General features: G+C 39.7%; 1 protein-coding gene across 4 annotated transcripts in view; it reads right to left on the reverse strand.

Moving 5' to 3' along the window:
- Positions 1 to 5,807: 5,807 nt before the first annotated feature.
- The window catches only part of als2a (alsin Rho guanine nucleotide exchange factor ALS2 a), a 24,602-nt gene continuing 5,000 nt past the window's right edge, over positions 5,808 to 25,409 (reverse strand). For 2 of the 4 annotated variants that reach the window (XM_072685683.1, XM_072685684.1), the window contains exons 4-34: positions 23,950 to 25,344; positions 20,965 to 21,127; positions 20,782 to 20,878; positions 19,830 to 19,907; positions 19,544 to 19,723; positions 19,062 to 19,233; positions 18,033 to 18,222; positions 17,842 to 17,907; positions 17,594 to 17,756; positions 17,378 to 17,509; positions 17,146 to 17,274; positions 17,033 to 17,056; positions 14,273 to 14,343; positions 13,792 to 13,858; positions 13,417 to 13,616; positions 13,081 to 13,146; positions 12,887 to 12,985; positions 12,608 to 12,775; positions 11,936 to 12,047; positions 11,778 to 11,855; positions 11,514 to 11,647; positions 11,254 to 11,418; positions 10,891 to 11,017; positions 10,427 to 10,584; positions 9,617 to 9,727; positions 8,919 to 9,095; positions 8,218 to 8,263; positions 7,992 to 8,053; positions 7,662 to 7,811; positions 6,682 to 6,778; positions 5,808 to 6,524 (exon numbers count right to left, since the gene is read on the reverse strand). In XM_072685683.1, the coding sequence (XP_072541784.1) occupies positions 6,480 to 6,524; positions 6,682 to 6,778; positions 7,662 to 7,811; positions 7,992 to 8,053; positions 8,218 to 8,263; positions 8,919 to 9,095; positions 9,617 to 9,727; positions 10,427 to 10,584; positions 10,891 to 11,017; positions 11,254 to 11,418; positions 11,514 to 11,647; positions 11,778 to 11,855; positions 11,936 to 12,047; positions 12,608 to 12,775; positions 12,887 to 12,985; positions 13,081 to 13,146; positions 13,417 to 13,616; positions 13,792 to 13,858; positions 14,273 to 14,343; positions 17,033 to 17,056; positions 17,146 to 17,274; positions 17,378 to 17,509; positions 17,594 to 17,756; positions 17,842 to 17,907; positions 18,033 to 18,222; positions 19,062 to 19,233; positions 19,544 to 19,723; positions 19,830 to 19,907; positions 20,782 to 20,878; positions 20,965 to 21,127; positions 23,950 to 25,344 (4,922 nt within the window). In that variant the 3' untranslated portion in view covers positions 5,808 to 6,479. Of the gene's footprint in view, positions 6,525 to 6,681; positions 6,779 to 7,661; positions 7,812 to 7,991; positions 8,054 to 8,217; positions 8,264 to 8,918; positions 9,096 to 9,616; positions 9,728 to 10,426; positions 10,585 to 10,890; positions 11,018 to 11,253; positions 11,419 to 11,513; positions 11,648 to 11,777; positions 11,856 to 11,935; positions 12,048 to 12,607; positions 12,776 to 12,886; positions 12,986 to 13,080; positions 13,147 to 13,416; positions 13,617 to 13,791; positions 13,859 to 14,272; positions 14,344 to 17,032; positions 17,057 to 17,145; positions 17,275 to 17,377; positions 17,510 to 17,593; positions 17,757 to 17,841; positions 17,908 to 18,032; positions 18,223 to 19,061; positions 19,234 to 19,543; positions 19,724 to 19,829; positions 19,908 to 20,781; positions 20,879 to 20,964; positions 21,128 to 23,949; positions 25,345 to 25,409 lie in introns of those variants that run through there. The other 2 variants (XM_072685685.1, XM_072685687.1) reach the window with 2 other exon arrangements.

A 25,409-nucleotide genomic window follows, 5' to 3' on the forward strand; every position in this document is an offset into this window, starting at 1 on the left:
AAGAATGAGCCCAGCCCTGGGAAATCAAAGAGTTAAAGAGGAAATTGCTGCCAAATACAGTCTAATAAATCCACTTTCACTGCGGGACCAACATCTGGCTGCACAGACTTAATTTAGCCCTGCCAGAGGCTTACACTACTACCCTCCGACATGAGCCCTATAGGATGACTCCCAGTCCACCAGCCAGTGGTTGGAAGATGACAAAGGCTCTAAATGAAATGAAATTAAGCACAAACGAAGACAGATCATTACAAACTGGCCCAAGTAGGAGTGAAAATGTCTGTATAGAGACATGTGTTCAGAAATCGCACACTAGGTTTTAGCTAGCTACTAAAAATGCCTGAAACTCATCAGCTAAGCTAAGCTAGCTAGTGCTAGCTATAGCACTAACTCCACTGGCTTAAACCCTTCCCCGGATTAATGCACATTATAATATCTGGCTATATGCCGAATACTAGAGAGCTAAATGTCAATAAAGTCAACAAAAAATCTTGTGAAAGTGAAAGTAGGTGTTAATTTATACAACAAGAAGCTTTAACTGATATTTTGACCAACAGCTAGCTAATAGCTAACACAATTAAAACATGCAGTCTCAAACGTAGTGTAAATATATGCTCAAATTCAGTGTACACACAGACAATAAAGACATCTGTGTTTCATTACGGAGAAAAACAACAGAAACCACTTTCGACTCCTAAAGTTACACTGAAATCTGTGACCGCCGAACTGGAGAGGGCGCTGTTCCGCCCGAGAGCTCTATTCGCGCAAGCGCTTTACGCAGACTACGTAAGTAGGCTTGTTGGGCGTAGCCCGGTGGGCGGCTCGCAGGTGGGGTCTTCGTTTTATCTCTATCTTTTCTGTTCATTGGTTTTCGGTTTGTCATTGTCTGTAATTTCACTTAATGCCAGATGTTTGAGGGATAACTGCAGATTCAAATATCCCAATGACAGAGGGTTTACACGGGGTGATCGGACAGGTGGTTGGTGTCATCTGCTCTTAAAGACACAGGTGTTAAAAGCATTGACATTCATTACTCAGGTAGAAGTGGAGATACTAGGGTTTAGACTAAAAAAAAAATCAGCTTTTAATTTTAAGTAAAAGTGTAAAAGTACTGGTTTCAAAACTATTTAAAGTATAAAAGTAAAAGTAATGTAAAGGAAACCAATACCAAAAGCTTAGGCTGCGCCACAGGGGCCTATAGTGCACTACCTCACCTCCCCAAAAACATTTTTTTTTCTAAAAGCCATAATGACTAGTATGTTCTATTAAAATGTTCATGTTGAAAAATGTTGCACTAGGGATGCACTAGGCTGCCTGTTTCAGCTGCATATCAATATACCCATTGAAAATGAATGTATTTTAGTAATATCAGATATTTTAGAGGAGCATCTATGTGAACTACTGAGCATTAACATGTGTTTCATGGAGCAGAAATTATGATGAGTAGTTGCCTATAAAAGTATAGTAATGGTGCAAAAAGTCAAAATTCAGAGGCATGTCATCAGTATCCTTTGTTGGAAGGTAAATGTGGAGCTTAGTTGGGACATTTCACTCGAGTTCTCTTGAGTCTCTGCCACGGACGTCTTACTACTAGGCTACATACGAGTAACATATAGTATAACGTATAGTAAGGAGGCTATTTTTTAAAAGTAAGAAGTAGAAAGTACAGATAATTGGGTAAAAATATAAGGAGTAAAAAGTCGGCTCCAGTAAAGTATAGATAACAAATGTCTACTTAAGTAAGGTAACGGAGTATTCGTACTTCATTACTTGACATCTGCTTAAAGATTGACAGGTGTAGTCACCCCGCTGACTGACCGTGATGTAATTCACATTAATATTCACATATGTCCACATTCAAGCATTTCCATAATTCGTACTGGAAATTGAATAGTTCTGTATTAAAACACAAACAAGTCATATCTGAAGTAAATCTATATGTAAAAAGATTATACAGTAATGAAGCAAAATCTGATGTGGCATTTGGTTAAATAGTAAAATGAGGAACGTAGAAAATATTGTAGCAATCTAGTTCAAAAAAGGAGGGTTGAAGAGGAGAAAGTGATTACTACTATTACTCATCTGCCCATGAAACACCCTAATAATCTATGTATGGAAAAATCTGATATTCCTTTTTAATGTCAGAATAAACTAGATACTACTTATTAAGGAAGATTAAGGAGATGTTGGCTTGAAGAGGGTGAACAGAATCCCCCTTAGGACTGGAGATTATTCTGGTTTGTAATTATAACATTGATAAAATTGCTGTTTTTCTTTCTAACATCCATAAACAAGTTTGGCCTGGTTTCTTTTCTTCAAATGTAATTTTTCCCCAATTACTTACTTCATCTGGAATAATAAAGCCATGTATTTCAAAAGAAAGTTGTTGTTTTTCTTTGGTTTAGAAATGACATTGTATTGTCATGTTAGCCAATTGTTCAGTAAGGAATATCTAATGTAGAGTTCCCAAACAGTATTCTGTTGTTTGATGCAATTCTGTCTGGAGTAATAATGTTATATAAGGGATCTACTGTTCTGCCATGCTCAGTAATACCTTCACTTAATCCTTTTGACACACCAATAATGATGGTATGTTTTCAAGCTGGTGTTTCAAAAAAATAATAGGGAAATGTGCTTTATTTCAAAAATGATAAAATGATATTGTATCTGCTATAAAAGTAAATTTAATTTGGAATACATCTGTTAAAAATATTTGTTGTATGTATTGTTAAATAATCATGTTTCTTAGGTTTCTGAGCTTATTTACCAAATTTACTCAGTAAAATCTCTTCTGGTGTCAAAATTCAATTTGCCCATAAATACACATTTACATCTGTAGCTTTATTCCAGTTTATTTTTAATGAATTTGAACATTATTCTGAAAATGTTTTATTTGGTTTTACAATTTATGGGAAATAATGTTTAAAAAATGAATATTGTTATCTAATTATCTGGCAAAGTACTGTATAAGTACACTTTACACATAAGTGTAAGGTGCAAAAGAGTAAACCCATAGTCTCTTCATCAAAGATGTGAAATGTTATGGCTCATGTGCTCTAAAGTAGGAATTTTGTGTAAATCAGTTTTGTAATACTGTCCGCTTTGTGTTTATCCTCTCTGTATAAAGTGTGTTTTTTCCAGACTTTTAATCTTATTTACCCAAAAAATTATTTAGTTAATTATTTATTTCCCCTGGCTGTAGTCATGCCATATGTTCTATATTTTGTTTTGATTGTTTTGAACAAAATAGTATGTTGACTAATGTCTACTATCTTGTACACAGAGTAAATAAAAAAAGCAAAGAGAAAAAACAACTTAACCCAGCGGTGTGCAGACCGATCTCACGAGCGCATATCAGTCATATTGGAGTTGATCCAGCTGTGCTGGCTGTGAGACTGCTTAATAACGACGCAGCTTAATCCTCATTGGCTACAAGCTCTGCTGACACCTTTGACAGCTGTTTCTTTCTCATGTAAAGCACTCTGAACTGCTTTTGTATTTTATATCTTTACTGATTTTAATGTTTATTATTATTATTAGATATATTCTTAATTATCAGCAGATGCTACAGTTTAGATGTAAGAACTACAGACTACAACCGGTAACCTACAATATAATATTGTGACCTGAATAGAACAACAACAAAACAAATGGACAAGAGACAATTGTGAGTGGAAAACAGAGTGAAACTTGTTGGTCTTTGTAAGGAGCTGGAGCTTGTCTCTGTGACGTGGCAACAAGCTGCTTGTTAAGGGACTATATGTTTTACTTCATTTGTTTTCTCATATTGTTGCATAAAAGAAAAGAACACGTGTTTTATTGTAAAATTGTGACCCCCCCCCCCCTTGTGTTTTATTGCTTAAATAGATCTCATAATATCAAAACATGGACAACATCGGCCAATGGAATATCACTTCCATATAGTACAGGCTGAAGAACGGTGAGTAAACCATAAAACATGATGCCACTGTAGTGGTTTTAAGAATGCATACTCATACATACTATTTTTATGTACTCTTATTAAATGACTTGGCATCTATAATGATAAAGTAAGAACTGCAGAGTACACAACACTCTTTGGTACAGGTACACTCTGTTGAATGCATTTTCATATTTAAGGCTGTTATTTTGTATTAACACAGATAACAGTGTGTTGAAATGTTTCCCACCCATGTACAAGCACATTTATGGTAAAAGATGAAATACTAAGTGTTTACAGACACATCGTTGTAGTGACCTGTAGTCACTGTGGATTTGGAAAGCAAACACTGGGCTGAACCTGCAACAGTGAACATGAATGTTCAGTTTAGCCTACAGATGATTAAATAAATTGATTGTTTATCATATTCATTTCCATGCTAAAGCAGAATCAACTTCAACATCTATTGCATCAACTTCATTACCTACAGAGATAGCTCAGAAGTGTTGCAGGTGGCGACTGTCCAACTTGACAGCTCACTTCTAACCTTCTCCCCCACCTGCAACTGGCTGTTCTTGCTGACTTCTTCTAATTCAATTGTTTGTAGATGAACTCACATCACTTCTGATGTGAAAAAGGTTATAAAGGGTCACCAATGGTGTAGGCCAAAATCCAGCGTAGTTTGGTTGTTTTCCCCATGCTAACACACCTGATACATGTCATCTGCAGGTCAAAACAGGTATGTTAAAGCAAGTAGGGTCATCATACTGTGCGAGACCTCCAGAGTAAGAAGCCCTTGGGGTAGAACATAGATGTGAATGAGAAAAGAGTCACAGGTCTTACATTCGTTAAAAAGGATTTATTTTTCTTCATATATTAATTTAAAACTTTAAAACAATCACTTTACTTAAATCAATTCAGCAGAGTACAGCAATTTCCCTCCTAGGACTGAGTCACAAAACATCCTAATACACAGTTCATTATCATTAAGCCTTCTATCACGATTACATTAGCCCTTGTGTCACTTTGTGGTTTATGACCAGAGCCTCACCAAGAGAATCAAAAGAATATGGAAATTAACCTCTTTTTACCATCATTATGTTAGTCATCTGTATTTACGTGGTGGTGGAGGGGCACTGAGTACTATATAACTCTAAAATGACAGTTTTGACATTTTCAGCAGTAAGAAAAAGGTTAATAGTGCTCCTAAACTATTAATCAACAAATATCTGAAGCAGCTTAGTGAGGTACTTTACTGCATTAATGCAGGGCTGTGAGCACGTAACAAAAGCACTGCATTCTTCATACTGTTACAAACACTTCCAGATACAAATACTTCCAAAATATTCTATGGAGATTTGCCACATCAGCTGAAGACTTGGCTTAATCTGTGTAACACATTTGTCAAAATATCTTTGCTGTCATCAAAAACCTGGTATTTAAAAAGAAATTATGTTAAAAAGCAAAAATAAAACAGCAACAATTATGATACTAGGTTTTTGTGTAAAAGCAATGATATAATAAAGTGAGGACAAGCGAGAGAGTCATCTACCCACGTGGAGAGAGCAAGGCCAATTGTGCTCTCTCAGGCTCTGGCAGCTGATGGCAGGCAGCTGATTTGAACCAGTGATCCTTGTGTCAGTTTTTTGATGATACTTGTGGTTTTTAAGGCAAGCCTTTTCCAGTACCTTAAACCAAGCAAGTTCAGAAATACAAAGGCAGTAACACATAGATGTGTGGATGTACATACAATCAAACTCATAGATATATACAAATAAAATTGTGCATCTGCCCTTAAACTCTACTTATGGTAACCTACAGAGCCTGGAGTTTTTTATATCATACATAAATACACTGATTTGACATTGGCCACTCTTCCAGTGCTTAATGTAGATTTACAGGCACTTCCTGTTTGTAGAAAATTTATAATGCAGTATAAAACTAAATTCATACAGTCTTCATGTTACTTACTACTGCTACATTCCAGAAAAATCCAGTGTTTTTGTGCTACAAAATACAGTATATAAATTCCCACTTTAGAGCAAGTTTTGAGTGCCACTGTTTTTTATGTTTAGCTGAATAAACTAGTTGCTTAAAGCAGGGCAGAAACCATGGCAAACTGTAACAGTGACGTATGTGGAGAGTGCACAGGGCAAGCAGCCATCGAGCCGTAGAGTGCAGTTAGTATGCTAGAGTTAAAAGTGTAACAAATTGACATCAATAATACTCCGAAATCCCTTTTTAGTCGAGTAACAAACAATCTGTGCATTATTCAAAAGTAGCTCATCAAAAAATATCAGTGTATAAAAAGCAGCAAATAAAATTGAATAATGACAGTTCTCAAATACTACTATGCGATGAGGCAGCTGTAAAAACAGATGATGAAATCATCTTCTTCAGCACTGTCTCTCCAACCGTACAGTGCATTTGACCATTAGGATAACGTCTTGCTGGGTTGATAGAAGTTTGGATGCAGTGGATTAGTCAATCCAGTTCGGTCAGTGCACTGACCTCAAAGGGCCTGATTCTAGACATCACAAGCACGTGATCATTTCTGCCTCTAGAAGCCTGTAGTCTTCTCATTCTGAATCTGGTAGTAGCAAGCCTGATGAAACAGAAGACAGAATGCAAGAGTATGTGTAAATAAGACTCTTCAGTGAGCAGAATATGATATATTGGGAGACGCAAATGTGTACTATCCTTAATATACTAAAAGTCAGATCAGGAGTGACACTGTGACATTGTAATACTTAAATTCCTACTTTAAGCGTGGTGAACATAAGTCCGAGTTCCCCATGCTGTAGAGCAGGATCCATCAAGTCCTCTATTAAGCTCACCTCAGAGCCCAGGTTTCTGATCCTGAATACACACACACACAGGTTTAACATGTACGGAAATCTGCTGACTAGACACATTACTAATCATTTTGTCTATATTTATTGCTCATGTTAATATAACATTCAACCCATGTTAAAAGGGCAGGACACTTTCTCATCCAGTTCTCAACCCAACTCAACGGACACAGTGTATGGATGCTTTTGCAGTAGCAGGATAAAGCAGTGTTCAAGTTTAGAACTCACATCTCTGAAGGAGAGAAACTCCCACTGTTCTCTGGAGCAAATAAACATGAACCTGTTGGCACCATGCCTAATGCCAGGTGTGGGCTAGATGGGTATAAAGGCCCCTTGCTTTGAGCTGTGAAGCAGTGGGACTGTGTCCTCTGGAATGATGGTGGTCCATTCAATATTTTTGTGAGGAGTTGGGGATGAAATTGGGTGATGATCATCCAACATCCTGACCTCACTAACACTCCCTGATGTAAATTAAATCAGCGGTGTTCCAGAACCCAGTAGAAAGCCCTCCTTGGACAGTAGAGACAGTTACTCCAACAAAAGCAGGATACACTTTTTCAATGCCCTTGATTTCAGAAGAAACAATGAATGAGCAGGTTCCAGATTTCTCCTAGAAGCCAAGGGGCAGTGCATGGATTTCTTCAATCACCAGCTCACCAGATTTAACATAATTAAGCATCAGGTGTTCAAAATAAATAATACTAGGATGAGAGCTTTGGAAATGGTTTAATGGACACCTGAGACCCTTGGTGGTGTGCACAGTATTTGTCTGTTCCCGCTTGTACTGCATGTTGTCTAATTATATAAACACCAACTTCAGTGAACCGAGACACAAGACTCCCAGACATACACAGAGCAGATGACAGAATATAAGCCTGTTTAAAGCCTACCGTGCACGGAGAACTATGTAGAGGAATATTGGGAAGAGGTCATCCATGCACCATAAAAAGTCCTGACCCAGCACAACCTGCACGTCCTGTGTGACGTCCTCAAACGTCAGCTGAATCACCTGCAGTTTATCTGCAGGAGTGAACGTTGTGCTGCAGACAAGAGAAGAAAACACACACACACACACACACACACACACACACACACACACACACACACACACACACACACACACACACACAAATCAAATTCACAGACAACAGGAAGAGCATTAAAACAGTCACACAACACAACAGATCCAGAGTCAAACTTTCTCTATCTTGGGTTTTAACCTGATCTGTTGCAGGGTCTCCACAGCTGTAGCAAAACAAGCATCTTTAGTATTAGGCAGCACCTGTCAGTTGAGGAAAGATTTTTTTTAAAACATGCATCAATTCAGTAATGTTCACATCTAAATCAATCTGGCCCGTTTAATGTCTATAAATGTTGTATAGTCATACAATTAGCAGCTTGTTACTTCATCAAACATTCATTCTTTTACAGAAAACAGAGCATCACCTCTTTTTTCTCTCCCAGAACCGAGATTGAGACCGGCCAGAATTTTCTGGAACGTGGAAAGAAGCATATAAATCAGACTCAAAGCAGTAGTTGTAGAAAATGCACTACATGTCCAAATGATTGTGGACACCCCTTCTAATGAATGTATACAGCTACTTTAAGTTGTAGTTTAGGTTGAAGTACTGCCAACAGAATAGGACTCTCAGGTTTAACATTAATCTACTGGCACCATGCCTAATGCCAGGCGTGGGCTGGAAGGGTTATAACACCCCCCAGCATTGATCTGTGGAGCAGTGGAACGGTGTTCTCTGGAATGATGGTGCTCTATCCAGGGATGGGGTGGGGTGGTGATTATCCAACATCCTGATCTTACTAAAGCTTTTGTAGCTGAATGCAATCAAATCCTCACAGCAATGCTCCTCCCAAATCTAGTAGAAAGCCTTCTCTGTACAGCAGAGACAGTTACAGACAGTTACAGTTAAAAGCAGGATTTTTTTTCTTTTTAAATACCCTTAATTTTTGGTGTGAGAAAGTGTTCCAATACTTTTGTCCACATAAAGCATCTTTACCTGGGCACTATCCCTTTAAGAACATTATATACAGTAATTGCTGTCAGACTGCACTGCAGGGTGTTAAATCAGATGGTGATTATGTGTGCGTGTTTGTGGTAAGCATGTCTGTGTGCTAGTTCAGTGACTCACTGAGGCACTCCCAGGAAGGTGAGCAGGGACAAGTCAGGCTGCTTGTTAAGGCGTAACACACAGTCCCAGTACACCTCCTCTTCTCTCTCGCGCTCCAGTGTGTATAGCATGAAAAGAGGAGGATACAGACGAGGCAACAAAACTGGCAGCAGCAGACTGGAGCTACTCACGATCCAGCTGCAGCACAAAAGCACACACACACACAGTCGCTGTTATGCAAAAAACGAAGGGAAAAAAACTTTTTAACTTTCAAAAATAATAATAATAATAATAATAATAAAAACATGTATTCAATAATTTAAATTAATTTGTGAGTATTTGGAGTATTAAAAACAATGTAAAGAACAACAGCCAGATTCATGTCAAAGAGTGATCTCTCATCTCTCAAATTAATGGGGAGACAATATGATGATGTGTTACCAGGATAAATTACATCACTGTACACTTTTATGAGTTTATCATGCTTCTCATCAGTACCTCTCACTGAGCAAAAAAAAATTATATATATACAAATATTGTGAAATCACGAAAACGTTTGGTGAGGTTCTATCTGACCTATCACCCATCCTTACTTCACTGTTCAGTCATAAACTAAAGTCACAAACCTTCAATGCAGGATTTAATTTATATGTAAGGCATATTTTTTTAACCACATTTTCAGATACACAGATATCATCGCTGTGTATTCGTGGTCTTACCCCAGTTGGGCGGTGTCAGAGTTAATGCTGCTGCAAAGGGAGTCACTGGCTCTCCTCCCTGAGGACTCAGAGATGAAACCTCCATCTTCGGGCAGACCAGGGAACAGAAACCTACCAGTAGTTACATACTGTAGTTAAAGCAACGTTACAAAAAACAATTGGTCTAAACAATTGGTGCTGCCCTAAAGTTGACTTAGTGAGACCAGTCTGTAGCATAAACCTGTTCAACACAGATTGCAGACTACAGACTGTAGGAAGAGAGAGAACTCTGAGAATGGAGTTCTGGGTGGCTTCTGCTTTAAGCTAGAAAGCAGATAAATGAACACAGATAGAACTGGAAACAATGACAACAGTACAGAACCATCCTTGAAATGGAAGGCAGAGATAGGAATATATAGTCGCGTCCATAAATATTTGGACAATGACATAGTTCTTGTCATTTTGCATCTGCACAACATTTGAAATTAAGCAATCAAGATGTGAATGAAGTGTAGACTTTTAGCTTACATGCAAAGTGTATGCTAAAAATACTGCATTAGTAAGCAAGGACAGCCTGTCAATTTTTACAGGCTTATAAGTAATTGAACAATTTACTGATCATCAGTTTTAATGGCCAGATGTGGCCTGTTGCATAGTTATTTTATGAAAAATTAAGAGATTTACACTTGGTATTAAACAGTTTTTATACTAGTGACTTTGTCCAATTACTTTAAATCCTGCAAAAAAGGAGGAACTATGCATATTAGTGAAATCAGTAGAAAGTGTGCCAGCCTTTAACTGTGGTATTCTCCAAGTCACTCGAGAAGTTACCTGACGAGCTGGAATATGCGTTTCAGGTACGACTGGATCTCCTGCACTGCCTGCTGTAAAAGCCTCCTGTTTGAACCCACACCTACATACGTCATTCTATACACGGTAACCAGCGTCTCCAGCAGCCAGCCCAGAGGATGTAGTGGAGTATCACATGACTGGGTAGAGATTACAGCATGTGGAACAGAGAACAATTGAGCTTTGATATACAACCTATAGTTACTGTGCACTGGTCAACTTATAGTCTTATTGTAATCATTTCTATTTTAATGGAAATAAAAATATGATGTCATAAGAATGCAACACAGGAATGACGTCATGCATTTATGTTAAATGAACAATCTACACTCAGGGTTCAGGTTGTTTCCTTGTATATGAATTATGATTTTACCAGGCAAAAGCTATGATTCTATATAGAGCCATTGCCTTTACTAAAGAGACTTTCACTAAGAGAATGGTCTTACCTTGATGATGTAGCGGCGGATACTGTCGTAGGCTTCAGCAGTGACAGGCCCAATGTGCTGAGGAATTACCTCCAGACTCTCCAACATCTTACACTGTGAGCGGCTCAGAGTACCTGGGCTCAACACACTGATATGAAAGTGTCATTACTGCATTAGAGCCTTAAATTATAGATAGATGTGGTGTGTGATCACACCAACAGATAAGGAATCAGCACCTTCCCCATAAAAGCTTTGTAAATAAATGATATGCATGCATTAACAAAAAATACATCATCACTGATGATTATCATAGGATGACTTCCCCATGTGACTACTGTGTGTGTGTGTGTGTGTGTGTGTGTGCGTGCATGTATGTGCGTGTACCTTTCTCTCTGCTGTCTGCGGCTGGTTGTTAGAATGATTGCGATGTTTTCCCAGGCTCTCTCGTTCTCTCCCTGTCCTGGAGTTTCACAGCCCAGCCGGCTCCAGCATTCCTTAAATACAGCCTTCCATTTCTGCTCTGCAGGAACTACATATCGGCCAACCACCCTAAACACATGCAAACACACACATGCATCATCTAAAACATGCCTAAACATGCTGTTGATATCATAGAGGAGTGAGTGATTGCGTGGGATACTTACGAGGGGATATTCTCCCTCTTCTCACTCTCATAAAGGCATGGCTTTATAAAAGTGCCAGCTACCTTTAGTTCAGAGCCCCACTCGCCCACAAAGATGCCATCAAAAGAGTCTCCATTAGGCATGGACAGGACACCCTACACACAACCATATCACAGAACACAAATCCAAGCAGGTAAACAGCATAGGGGACATTGTCATCACAGTAAACATGAAAAACCTATGGCGTGATTTCTCAACTAGGCTAACTGAATTCATTGGAAGTACCTTCCCATTTAGCATCCAGTCCTCTGAAAACTCTCCTTCAAAAGCAGTGTCATCGTCACAGAGCAAAAGCCCATTTCCCTAAAAAAAAAACAAGTTGGGATTAAGTTCCATACCATAGTTAAAGTGTGTAAGTGCCACAGCAATTAAAGAGCACTCACCATCATTTTGTTGTTACTGAATGCTCCCTCATAATAGAGTCCAAACTGGGTGACCACAACACCGCTCCCCTGCCGCTGGTCTTCCACCCACATACCCATGTACTTCTCTCCTCTAAAATTATAGGAAAGGAAACCAGAAAAAGGGGAAAAAAGTAAAGTTCAAGATGATTAACTGTAGTTAATAAAAGTTAATTATTAACCTCTTGAACCCCAGCCTTATTTTTAGTTTTACTTTTAACACCTACAACTCCATTAATTAATACTAATTATTGGTAATTTACTCAGTACCTTCTAATTATTCATGTAGTTAACATAGTAATGATTTAATAACTTCTAATGCAATGTGTTTATTATTTAGTATATATCAATTATGCAATTTGTCTTTATTTTTTAGTACCTAGCAATCATTCTGTATCTATTATTCAGTATTCAATTCATATTATTCAATAAGAACTAATTATTCAGTATCTACATATTATTCAATTAGTACTAATTATCTGTATCTACTAATTATTCAATAAGTACTAATTATTCAGAATCTACTACAAAACTAAAATGTAACTTGTCATTTAAAGTATGTGCCCACATTCAGGCCTGTGGGGTTGAAAGGATTGACAGTCATGCTAACTGCACCAAATTAAAGAGTGAATTAAACAGCTGAGATTGTAGTACTTAGTGATGTCATCAAAGACCCCATAGCCATTTCTTTTGTCATGGAGCCAGTGGCCAATGAACACGCTGCTGGACGATGGGGAGGCCAGTCGGCCACTGCTCAGCATGCCATGGCCATGACGCTGGTTGTCCTGGAATGAGCCCTCATAAACTTCACCCGTAGCATACCTGATGGCAAAACAACACACACTGGATAAGGACTGGCTGGAAGAGAGAAGGGTCAACCAGTTTAATATAAACATTTGTCACAGAACAGAAAAGACCATTAAAGCACATTACCAGTACGTCCCAAACCCATTCATTTTGCCTTCCTTCCAGTGGCCCTTATAACGATCATACTTGTTGAAGGTTTTATTGGGCATCATATAATCTCCAAACCTAGACATAAAGCACACAGACACAGGGATTCAACAAGAGAAACAGCCATGTTTAACAGTTAAACAGGTATGTTTGTGTATGGCTTATGTACTGACCCATCTTCCAGGCCATTCTTGAATGTACCACAGTATACTCTGCCATCAGGCCACTTCAGTGTGCCTCTGTTGGGATGTATGTGAAAAGACTTAAAGACTTGAAACCCAGTTAGTTCTTTTGTGGGCCTTTTAATATGTTTGTTATGAACAGATTATAAAGCATCATTAATCCATGGCATTCACAGTACACTGATTTCAGGGGCGTAAAGAAAACAGAGTAACACCAGCCAATTTACACTGTGGCCAACAGTGAATAAAAATGAAATATGTCTTATTAAACCGTAATAACTGAAAGACCAAAGTCAATGGAATTACAATGCACTCTCAAGCACTTACTTGCCATGAGGTTTACCAGAGACCCAGCGGCCACTGTATGCAGCATCTTTGAGTCTGCCCTCTTTAGTGAAGGTATGAGTGGCAGTGCGGGAGATAGGGGGCTCCACCCTTTGGTTACCACTTAAACTCATGTCCCCCCCATCAAGGCCTATCCCTAACGCATCATCCACAGCCTGATTGATGGCCCTCAGCCACTTCCCCTGAACATAGAAATAGAAAGAGAGAGAAAGACAGAGAGGTAGACAGAGAGAAATAGGGAGATCATATAAAAAGGAGAGAATAAAAAGAGAGAGAGAGATAGAAACAATTCTACACAGCATAGATCAGTATCAACAGGAATGACATTAAATAAAAGGATGAGGCTGAGACTTGTACCTTCTCCTCAGGGGAAGATGCCAGCACCATGAAGCTCTCTTCAGGGGTTGTCAGCTTCAGTCCCAGCCTGATAACATTGGGGAAGAGGTGAGCAGATCCTCACTGTTTCTGCACAACATGTTTATCTACTCCCCTCTTGTGAAGGACAAGAAAATTATATGTTCTACAATCTTAATGTAACTCACTTGCTGCTTATCAAGTTTGCATGAACTGGGGTGGGTGTGCAAGAGCAGGCAAAACTGAATAGCAGTGAACAACTGTGCTGTTCAACTTTACTCTACTAGTATGGAGGAGATCATGTTCATGTATCATGTAAACCTATTAAGAATGTCATATGTAGGGTAATTTGGTACCTCCTCTTTTGAACAGTGCAAAGTTTAGACTTCAGTTAGCAACAGATATGACTAAATGTTAAAAAGCATGGGGCATATGAAGGGATTACTCTGCAGGACAAATCTGAGCAAGTAAAAGGATAACTTACAAGCCAATGTTCTCATCTGAGAAGGGTTCCACCCAGAGTGTGGCCAGCGAATAGACAAAGTGAGAGGAGAACTGAGAAAGAGGCAGAGAGCAGTGATATATACACACAGTGCATAATCCACATAAAACAGATAAGGACTCATGTCTGCTATGCTTTGGAGAACTGAGGCGGATGGTGTAGGCTAGAGGGTAACAAATCAGGGTTTGATTCCCTGGTTGGGCAAGCACACCAAGCAAACACCATTGAGAGTCCTTGAGCAAGACCACCCCTCCCTCAACAACAACAACAACAAAATTCACCCACTTGTGTACCATGATTTAAATGCAAGTTGCTCTCTAAATCAATAAGAGCATCAGCCAAAATGCAGTAAATATACACTTATAACAGTAGTGTAAATCAAGTAGATGAAGACAGGGTGTCTGCAAGCATCAGCATTAAATGTAAATGTTTTAATGCTATATGTTTAAAACAAACAAAAAAAAACAACAGTCTGTATTCTTAAATTTAGATAACCTAATATTTATTAAGGCCTTTAATTTGTTAAATGCAATTCCAGAAAAATAGTTATTTAAAAATGCCTGGAATAAAAGGTAGGCGATACTGCATGAATATAACATCACATGATACCAGAAAAATATGCATATTATGTATCTATTTTTGGAGTGAAATTAAAAACTACATCAATTCGCCATAACATTATCACCACTGACAGGTTAAGTGAAAAACACTGATTATTTTTATCTGCAGTGGCATCTGTCAAAGACTTGGATATATTAGGCAGCAAGTAAACAGTCAGTGATTGACATTGTGTGTTAAAAATGAGCAAGGATGAGAATCTGATCCACTTTGACAAGAACCAAATTGTGATGGCTGGACAACTGTGCCAGAGCATCTCCAAAATGAAAAGTGGTCCAAGCTGTGAGTGGATCATGGGCACCTAAGGCTGACTGATGCAATCCATGGAGGCACCACTTCACAACTTACAGGATTTAAAGGATCTGCTGCTAACAAGCTGATGTCAGATACCACACTTTTAGAGGTCTTGTGGAGTACCGGTCAGATGTGGTGCAGGCAACTGCTAATGTTATGGCTGATTGGTGTATGAGTGCTAATGATTTTTACTTGTGCAATGCTCTGAAATAAATCCAGTTATCCTGGACCAATTGTGCTCCTTTTAAAATAACAGAAGTACTGATGATTTTCACAATATGCATATTTGTCAGGATGATAATTAACATCATCACATTGCCCACCTTTAACCCAGTCACCCTGGGGGGTTTACGGTCACATCCCTGCTATAAGCTGAGTAAATATGTATGTGCCCCTGACTTTATTGCTTGAACCAACACATAAGGAAGGCAAATCTGAATATTTGAACATAATATCAATGCAACAGAGAAGTAAAGAAGACTTTAAGGGGAAATCCAGAAAGAAGCCGCATCCACACACTGTATAGCTGTCCAAAGATCAAAGCTGAGAAAGTCTCACCAGTGAAACTGAAAATGAAAAAATGGAGGGAAATGAGAGATTTAAGCAAGAGGATGATGATCTGTCTGCTCCAATGAAACATGGGGTAATTAAAAGAGGAATGGAAAACATGAAGTGATCAGCACCAGGCCTCATTTGGAGACGGCAACCTGCATACTGCATCACACAAATTACATTCACACAATGAACCATCAAGTCCAACATTCCAGAAGAGCTTTGCAAACTCAGGCCGAAACGTAGCACAAAGGCGTGTCAGCAAAATGAGTCACAAATCACACAGCAGGATTGAGGTCTGAGCAAAACAAAATAGGTGGAGCAATTGGAAGGATAAAGCCCTCAGAGGTGCCTATAATGATTACATAACAAGAATACTCAGTACAGTTAGAGAGGAGGGAATGCCTTGGCTTGGGACACTATTTTTTAAATAAATGAGAAATTATGCTGTTAATCTGTCTTGTTTGAATTTGTTTGACCTTAGTAACGGTCACTCCAATGCTTGGTTTTGTTTAAAATCAAGTGAATATCTGATTTGTGGGATATTTTGATCTGGCCTACAATAAACTGAATAACATATGAAGCTGTGCCTACATTTAAAGGTACCCTGGAATGTCAAGCTGTATATTTTTTAGCATAGTTGAATAACGAGCAGGGACCCACATTAGGCCAAAAATTAAAGCTAGCCGATCGTAGCTTTGACCATTGTCTCCCTATTTCTCTCTCCATCGTTTGCTCACTTAAAAACAAACTGGACTACCTCAGCTGACTTTCAAACTGGTTGCGGCAAACCTGGGGAAGCCAAACCCGAGGAATCTACAATCTCTTCATCTTGCTAACAGCATATTGCGCTGTGAGGACACATGGGCAGGACAGCAACACTATTTGATAACACTTTGAAATAATTACAGTGTTTTTGCAGCGGAGTTAAAACCTACATTATAGCATGCAGGTTCTGCAAATTTTCAGCACTGACACAAACCAGCCACTAAAAAAAAGCTTATCAAAAATCATGGCTGATGAGACATTAATTCCTCATTCTGAGGAAAAATAACAGGGCTGTAAAAGGATAACATACTTACTATTTAAAGAAGTACTTAAAATACTAAATATACTATAATAATAAATGCATCCTTTGGCACCTTTAAAAATGTCAGTTACACTGATTAAACGGACATCCACACTGGAGAAATCTTAATCATGTCAAAAAATAGAATCCCAAACCAAGTCCAGGGAGCACAAGCGATTCTGTTGAGGACCAAACTAAAACATACTTACAAATTTCTTAGATGGAATGGTTCCCTAAGTAAAAAAGACAATTATAATATGAATTTGAGTTTCAAAACTATAGGACACAACACGCAATATATCATTACAGCGAAAACACTAACCTGCGCATGAACAAGGGCATCGTTAAAGAGAATGAACCAGTTGACTGAGAATCTTCCAGCATTCTGTAGAGTCAAGCCCTTATTACCGCTCTCACACACCAAACGACGGGACGGCTTCCGCAGGGACTCCTGCAAAAGAGGTGAGTAAACACACACGAACACATGCACACATGTCTCTTATATCTCTCCTGTGACTAAAAAAAGTTAAACCAGGGGCAGCTCTGAAGCTCACCAAGCTTTTCCCAGAGAAGTTCTTCCAAAAGGCATGAGTACTTTCTGCCTCTTTCCTCTGTTTGCTTAGGAGATGGGCCAAGACCTCATACTGCAAGCACCCATCTTGAATCCTTTGATATTCCACAGACGTCTGAGAAGAAAACAGGAAAAACCCAGTACAAGACACCTGGATGAAGGATGGAGAACTGAAACTGGGAACGGTTTCTACACTCACCACATCAAAGCAAGTGGCCAGCTTCAGAAGAAGTCTGCCATAGTCATGCAGGTGCTGCAATGGCATGTAAAACAGATTCAGTAGCAAATCACTTGGCGAGACATTTTTCTCTTTGCGCTCCAACAGCTTCTGTACCAGCTCCAGCTTCCTCCCAAGACATTCTCTGAAAGGCAAATTGGTTTCATATAAGGAAAAAAGGCTCAGAGACACCTCCAGGGCAATGAATGAGGAGAGCATAAGAAACATACTGTGAGGGCTTCACCAGTGCTTGGAATCCTCCCATTACAAGGAAGTTCCCTACAGGGCTGCTGTAGCTGTAAATGGAGATTGAGATATCAGCGGCTTTTTATGAATCCAACCCAGAGTCGATTTGGCTGCTATTGTACACTGTAATGTCAAGTGGCTTTGTAGTAAAAATGCAAAGAAGAAGAAGACTTACTCTTTATATGTTTCTAAGAAAATGGCTGCCTTTCTTAAAATGGCCAGCGTTTTAACATCCCTGCTGTGCTGTAGGAAGTGGGTGAGAGAGGTGGCATGCTGCCCTGTTAAATGGCACAGACGACTGAAACACCCTGCCATTTTCTGGAACAGACGCATGGACGTTTGGCCCAGATATGACCGGACACTCCCTATTGGAAGACAAATTAGAGGTGGTGAAAACATGTTAATATACATTTTGCAACCATTTAAAAGAAAATAATTAAAAGGCTGGGACGACAGTAGTGCTTAGATGCATTCAAATCTAATGTGACATATGTCTACAGTACAGTACTGTGCGAAAGACAGAGACACCTTTCGTTTGTATAATTAACAGTTAAAAAGGCTGCAAGGTCTTTATTTTTATTTCTGAGGACATTTTTACAGAAGACAATTCACTTGCATAATGAAGAAGAGGAAGTGATAATGGGAAAACAAGTGCAAATAGGAAAGAGACTCTAAAATTGAAGTTCAAAAATTCATTAATAGAGCAAGACCCGATATACCATCAAATAGCACTTAACCACCAGTGGTTCCTGGCATTTCTCCCCCCACTGTTATAACTCAGCCAGTTTGCATTGCTTTGCATGTAGTTACCGATTAGTAACCTTTAGTGTGTAATAAAAGTCACAGAGCATAAAGAGTTAAAGCCTTCATCTCTGACAGGAAGCAGTTGTACTTAACAGAAATTAAATAAATAAAGAGATCTGTGGCATTTTACTTATTTTTGCAGTACTGTGCATTTAATGCAAGTAATGTGATATTAAACAAATTTACATTAAAAGGAATTATACATTTCTAACTTTTTATTTTTACTGCAGAGGTTATCCAGCTTTAGTCTTGGAGGTCACATGTCTGGCCCAGGTTAATACATTTCCTGTCCAAACAGCCATCATTCAATTCAGGAGTTAGTGACCAAGTTTAGCAGGAACATTTAACAAACAAATCAAACCCCCTTTTCCCTAGGTCAAAACTAAGGGCTGTTACACACCCTGGGCCAGTAGGGGTCGCAGTATTTGGCTCTTCAGTTTGCTCAGTGAGCAGTAGAACTTCCTCTCTGCTGATGCAAGCTCGTGCAAAGTGGCAATAAAGCCCATCACATTCTGATCAGCCAGAGCCACACAGCTGACTCCTCCAGCAAACACACTGCTCACATAGCCAATCTGCATATAAATACATAAACACAAGCACATGTGTTACATGCGTTTTATTCCATCCTAACAATCCTTTCTGATAATCATTTGTAACGATCATTTGTATAACCAACAGGTGTTTAATGCATTATAATTGTGTGTAGGGCCAATGTCCCTGATTATGTGGTTATTATCGAGTATGAAGAACTACTCAGAATACACATATCTTTACAGTCCACAACTTCACAGGTCAGGTAATGGTTTAGCACTAAGAATTGGGATTACTGTAGAAAGTAATTAACATTAGTAGCAACAAAGGCAAAACTACATGCATACTTACATTCATGCAGAAGGGCAGCAGGGCAGGTGTCTGAGTGTATGTTCCAGCCTGAGAGTCATTTTGCGTCTGAATCTGCTCTCCAGTATAATACAGTATAGGCTGGAAGCAGTCTCCATCAGCCAGCAGTACAGTGTGGGTCTGTCCCCCTGCCGCATCCCACACTCGAATACCATCAGACATCTACAACAGCGCAGGACAAGACCAGTGATCATGCAGTGATTTATTGATAAACATTATCTGAAACACTGTTAGTCCACTAGTAAAGACAGTGATGACTGTTTAATACCTTCACAAGATGAGGCACAGTGCTAGGGGAGTTCATATGACCCAACTGACCAAATTTATTGCTGCCCCAAGAGTAAACCTGAAAAGCAATAAACAACATTAAATAATATCTTGACACTGAAAGCGACAGTCCGACAGCAACAGTTTGGGGGATAGAGACCTCTCTGGTGAGAATGTGTAATTGCACCGAGCTAAATCAAAAGAGTAGGTTAAAGTGGAGTTTTCAGAGAGAGCACAGTCATAACTTGAAGGGCTTTCAGAGGCTGTAAGAGAACTACATGCTGTTGACTGTTGACTGACTTAAATGCACATACATACAATCACTGTCTACAAAAAACTATATATATATTGTTTTTTAGTATACTGTCACTGGTGCAGCGATAAGAAAATAAACAGTCGTGTTCACTGAACTACAGATAAAGCACTGGCTAGAAGAGTAAAGCTGGTTAGCATGTGTTCAGCAGCTATATAGCTAAAGCATCCACTATCTATTCAGGTGATCGCATAGGTTGTGTTTCAATCATCCAACAGAAAAATAGCAACCTTGGTTGGACCTCAGGTTTTATTTAACCTCTTTTAGTTCGCTGCCATTTCTACTGCTGTCTTCCTTGTCTTGCTTTTTTCAGTGGTGCAAGCTCTTGTTTGTAGCTGTGAAACTCTCTCTGCTATTCTTGTGAACCGAGCTCAGCTGTATGTGTATGTGTGTGGGTGTAGAGCTGTATGATGGATTTCGCACATACTAAAATGAGTACACATGCAGAGAGCACATGTGGGCAAGTTGTTTTTTAGACAGACAGGTAGGCCAATTAATCATTTAATTCAGTCCTAATGCAGTCCTGTGGTAATGGTCTGTGGTTGTTTTTACTGGTGCATGTAAAGAGTATTTTAAGAAATATGCAACAATCACCAATACAGAACCATTATAAAAATTGGAGGATATACTCTCTAGTTACCTGACACTGCGCTGTAATAGCCAGGGAATGATTTGATCCAGCAATTATCTTGACAACTTCCTTCTTGCTCAAACTCTTAATGCAAAGGGGCTGTAACCTGAAAAGAGGCAAACAACTGTTTTCTCTCAACCATTACACACATTACTGACGAAGCATAGACAAGAAATGAAAGATTCACCTAACCTGGGCAAGATGTCTCCATGACCTAGCTGACCCTCTTGACCCCTACCCCAACTCCACACCTCTGTAAACAGAGAAGGGAGGAGATTCTCCTTTTCGGAGTTGTCTGAGGTCGTACTGGCTCCCTTTTTGGAATAGTTGGCCCGATGCAAAACCAAAGGCGATACTGCTGGGTGGAAAACAAAAAAGTGCATCATGCACACAGCTCAAAAACAGAGGTTTGCAAATAGCTAAAGAGCAGAGAGATTAATTACAGGCATGATGTGCTTATTATTTCTAAGCATTACAATTATAGATTGGCAAAAAAGCAGTATACACCCCCAACGTAGGTAAGTATAGGTGGCCAATATGGAAAAAATCAGCATCATGATACTTGAAGACTTCTTGAAGATTTGAAAGATCTTAAAGATGACCTTGGTGCACAATCTGAATCATATTAGATAGTATTATAAGTGAACCAGTAGTGCCACCTATTCAACATCAGGTCAATTACGATCAAATGATAATAAAACACCTTGGCTGGTGAGTGGTCTTTATATTGACAGCCACAGTATGCTTAGAAAAGTGTACTGTGACATAATTTATCCAAACGCTGATACAGAGCAATACACTGTCTATACCAAGCAGCCAAAACATGCTGGGTGTCTCATCTTTTTAAGTTTTACACTGGAACCATGAGACAAATGTAGTTAACAAGCAGTAGATGCTATTATCCTCCATTAGCAGTGTCCAAAGTGCCTAAATAAGGACAAATTTCCCTCAAACCATAACAGGGTTCCCCATCTTTAAAAAAAAAAAAACAGCAATAACAACATTTTCAAGGACTTTTCCCACAACATTTCCCATACCATCCCAACATGACAACATGCTGAACATCCAATTAAAATATTTAAACCTTATGAGTATCAATTTGTTTCACATATGGCTACAGTGGGGAGAACAAGTATTTGATACACTGCTGATTTTTCAGGTTTTCCCACTTGCAAAGCATGTAGAAGACTGTAATTTTTATCATAGGTATCAACTGTGAGTGATGGAATCTAAAACAAAAATCCAGAAAAATACATTGTATGATTTTTAAATAATTAATTTCCATTTTATTGTGGGAAATAAGTATTTGATCATCTATCAACCAGTAAGAATTTTGGCTCTCACAGACATGTTACTTCTTCTTTAAGAAGCCCTCCTGTTCTCCACTCATTACCTGTATTAACTGCACCTGTTTGAACTCGTTACCTGTATAAAAGACACCTGTCCACACACTCAATCAGTCAGACTCCAGCATCTCCACAATGCCCAAGACCAGAGAGCTTTGTAAGGACATCAGGGATAAAATTGTAGACCTGCACAAGGCTGGGATGGGCTACAGGACAATAGGCAAGCAGCTTGGTGAGAAGGCAACAACTGTTGGTGCAATTATTAGAAAATGGAAGAAATGCAAAATAACGGATAATCTCCCTCGGTCTGGGGCGCCATGCAAGATCTCACCTCGTGGAGCATCAATGATCTTGAGGAAGGTGAGGAATGAGCCCAGAATTACACGGCAGGACCTGGTCAATGACCTGAATAGAGCTGGGACCACAGTCTCAAAGAAAACAATCAGTAACACTCTACGCCGTCAAGGATTAAAATCCTGCAGTGCACACAAGGTGCCCTTCCTCAAGCCAACGCATGTCAAAGCCCGTCTGAAGTTTGCAAATGACCATCTGAATGATCCAGAGGAGGAATGGGAGAAGGTCATGTGGTCTGATGAGACAAAAATAGAACTTTTTGGTTTAAACTCCACTCGTCATGTTTGGAGGAAGAAGAATGATGAGTACAACCCCAAGAACACCATCCCAACCGTGAAGCATGGCGGTGGAAACATCATTCTTTGGGGATGCTTTTCTGCAAAGGGGACAGGACGACTGCACCGTATTGTGGGAAGGATGGATGGGGCCATGTATCGTGAGATTTTGGCCAACAACCTCCTTCCCTCAGTAAGAGCACTGAAGATGGGTCGTGGCTGGGTCTTCCAGCATGATAACGACCCAAAACACACAGCCAGGGCAACTAAAGAGTGGCTCCGTAGGAAACATCTTAAGGTCCTGGAGTGGCCTAGCCAGTCTCCAGACCTGAATCCAATAGAAAATCTTTGGAGGGAGCTTAAAGTCCGTGTGGCCCAGCGACAGCCACGAAACCTGAAGGCTCTGGAGGAGATCTGTATGGAGGAGTGGGCCAAAATCCCTGCTGCAGTGTGTGCAAACCTTGTCAAGAACTACAGGAAACGTCTCATCTCTGTAATTGCAAACAAAGGTTTCTGTACCAAATATTAAGTTTCTTTTTCTGGTGTATCAAATACTTATTTCCCACAATAAAATGGAAATTAATTATTTAAAAATCATACAATGTATTTTTCTGGATTTTTGTTTTAGATTCCATCACTCACAGTTGAAGAGTACCTATGATAAAAATTACAGTCTTCTACATGCTTTGCAAGTGGGAAAACCTGAAAAATCAGCAGTGTATCAAATACTTGTTCTCCCCACTGTATATACTAGTCAAATACTAGTTTTGTGTTTTACAAATGTGAGGCTCACTGGTCTCCAAGCTGCTCCTGGTGATGGACAGGCTATAGTTTTATTTTAGTAGAGTTACATAATAGCTATACAGAAAGGAACTGCAAGTAAGATAGAAAGTCATGAACACAGCAAAAGCGTGTCTCATGTCTCATTCATTACTGATAAACATGTGCATAAATAGTGCCTTACTTCTTCATTCTTTTATTTGCCCCTCTGTCACCAAATTGGGAACAAACACAATATAGCAATAGCCAATATAGCTGACTGATGATTGAGGAAACAGTAAGTCCAGATTTAGGCAAGTGCGTGATGACCTAGACATACAGTTTGTACAACACTAACTGGTAAAGTATGAGCCTCTATTAGTTGTTAGCCCCATTAGAGTTGTATTTTAACTGCAAACTGAGGTTTGGCTTGACTTACTTACCTTGTGTGAGTAAGGTAGGTAAGGATCTTCTGCGACTACGTTCCTCTGTGAAATCAATCCTGACATCAATGAGGCTGGCACTGTTCTTGGTCTCTAAAGACTCATCTGGACTAAGACGATTTCTTGCAGTCACCAAGCCTGTGTCACATGTGTCCTCACTGCCATTACTAGTTAAAGGGTCAGTAGGACTGACAACCTTATTGTCAGAGTCTTCATGTGAGTAATCACACACAGAATCTACCATTGGAGATGCACAATGCCCAACCGGGCTGCTTAAAATAGAATGAGGTGAACTGTCTGGTGATGTTACTGGTGCAAAATCTGAAAGCTCAATACTACTGCTTCCGTCAAGTGTGCCTAAAGCAGGAAAGGTGGGTTTGTCACTTTGGTCCAGTCTGTAAGGGTCCTTAAGTGATGTTTGGCGGCTTGGAGGACGTGAACCCGCTAAAGAAACAGCCTCAAAATGCTCAGAGGCAGACTGATCAGACATCCTCCTGAGGTAGTCTTTTAGAGCTTGTTCATTAGGGTAGGGGAAACTTTTGGTTCTTGGTCTTGTGAGGTGCTGTTGTGCAGCTTCTGAGCTGTCAGTCATGGACACAGAAGATGGTTCACTATGGAAATCTTCTCTCTTAGTCCCAGTGTCATCTTGGTAGGATCCATCTAAAGCTTTCTGACTGGGGCAGAAATCTTCAGAGAACCCAAGGTCAGGTTCTGAGAGATCTGTTTTTGGTGTCTGAGCTGGAGATCCCTGCTTCGATTTTTGACCCTGCTTCACATCGGTTAGTTCCACCCCTAGTGGGCAGTAGTGGTTGTCAGAAATAATAACATGGTCATCCTTGTCAATCATGGTGTAACGCAGCTGCTGACATTGGCCACATTTATCCATGCATGACTGACACGACTCCGGAGAGGGTAAGGAGCGAACCAAAGCCAGGCTGTGAAACCCACCACAGGCAATCTGCACCACGTACCTCCCTGATAGATGCTCCACTTTCTGTGGCTTCCACACAGGGAACACATTGGTGACCAGGCCCAGCTGGCAGCCCGTACCCCACGCCCATACTTCGTGTTTCCCTGACAGGGCTAAGGTGTGCTGGGCCCCACATGCCACATCCAGGATCCAGACAAGTTCTGGAGGCCCAGTTTCATCGTCCACGATGCTGACACGGGTAGGATTAGGCACCAAGTTCAAACCAGAGACACCACACTGACCATGGGAGTTCTCACCCCACATGTGAACCCCACCATCTTCTGTTATGGCCCCACAGTGGAAGCTGCCTGCAGACACATGGACCACACGCTGACCATTCAGAGAGCTCTCCAGGACAGGTTCCACTGCCTGGCTTCTTAGGTCTTGCTTCCATGGCAGTTCCCCAAAACTGTAGACAAGTCCACCTTGGAAAGGAGACATTTACCATTTCTATGTTAAAAAATACCACAGAATAAGGCATGACATTTCA

This window comes from Salminus brasiliensis, chromosome 8 (assembly GCF_030463535.1).
Source record: "Salminus brasiliensis chromosome 8, fSalBra1.hap2, whole genome shotgun sequence".
NCBI classification, from domain to species: Eukaryota; Metazoa; Chordata; class Actinopteri; order Characiformes; family Bryconidae; genus Salminus; species Salminus brasiliensis.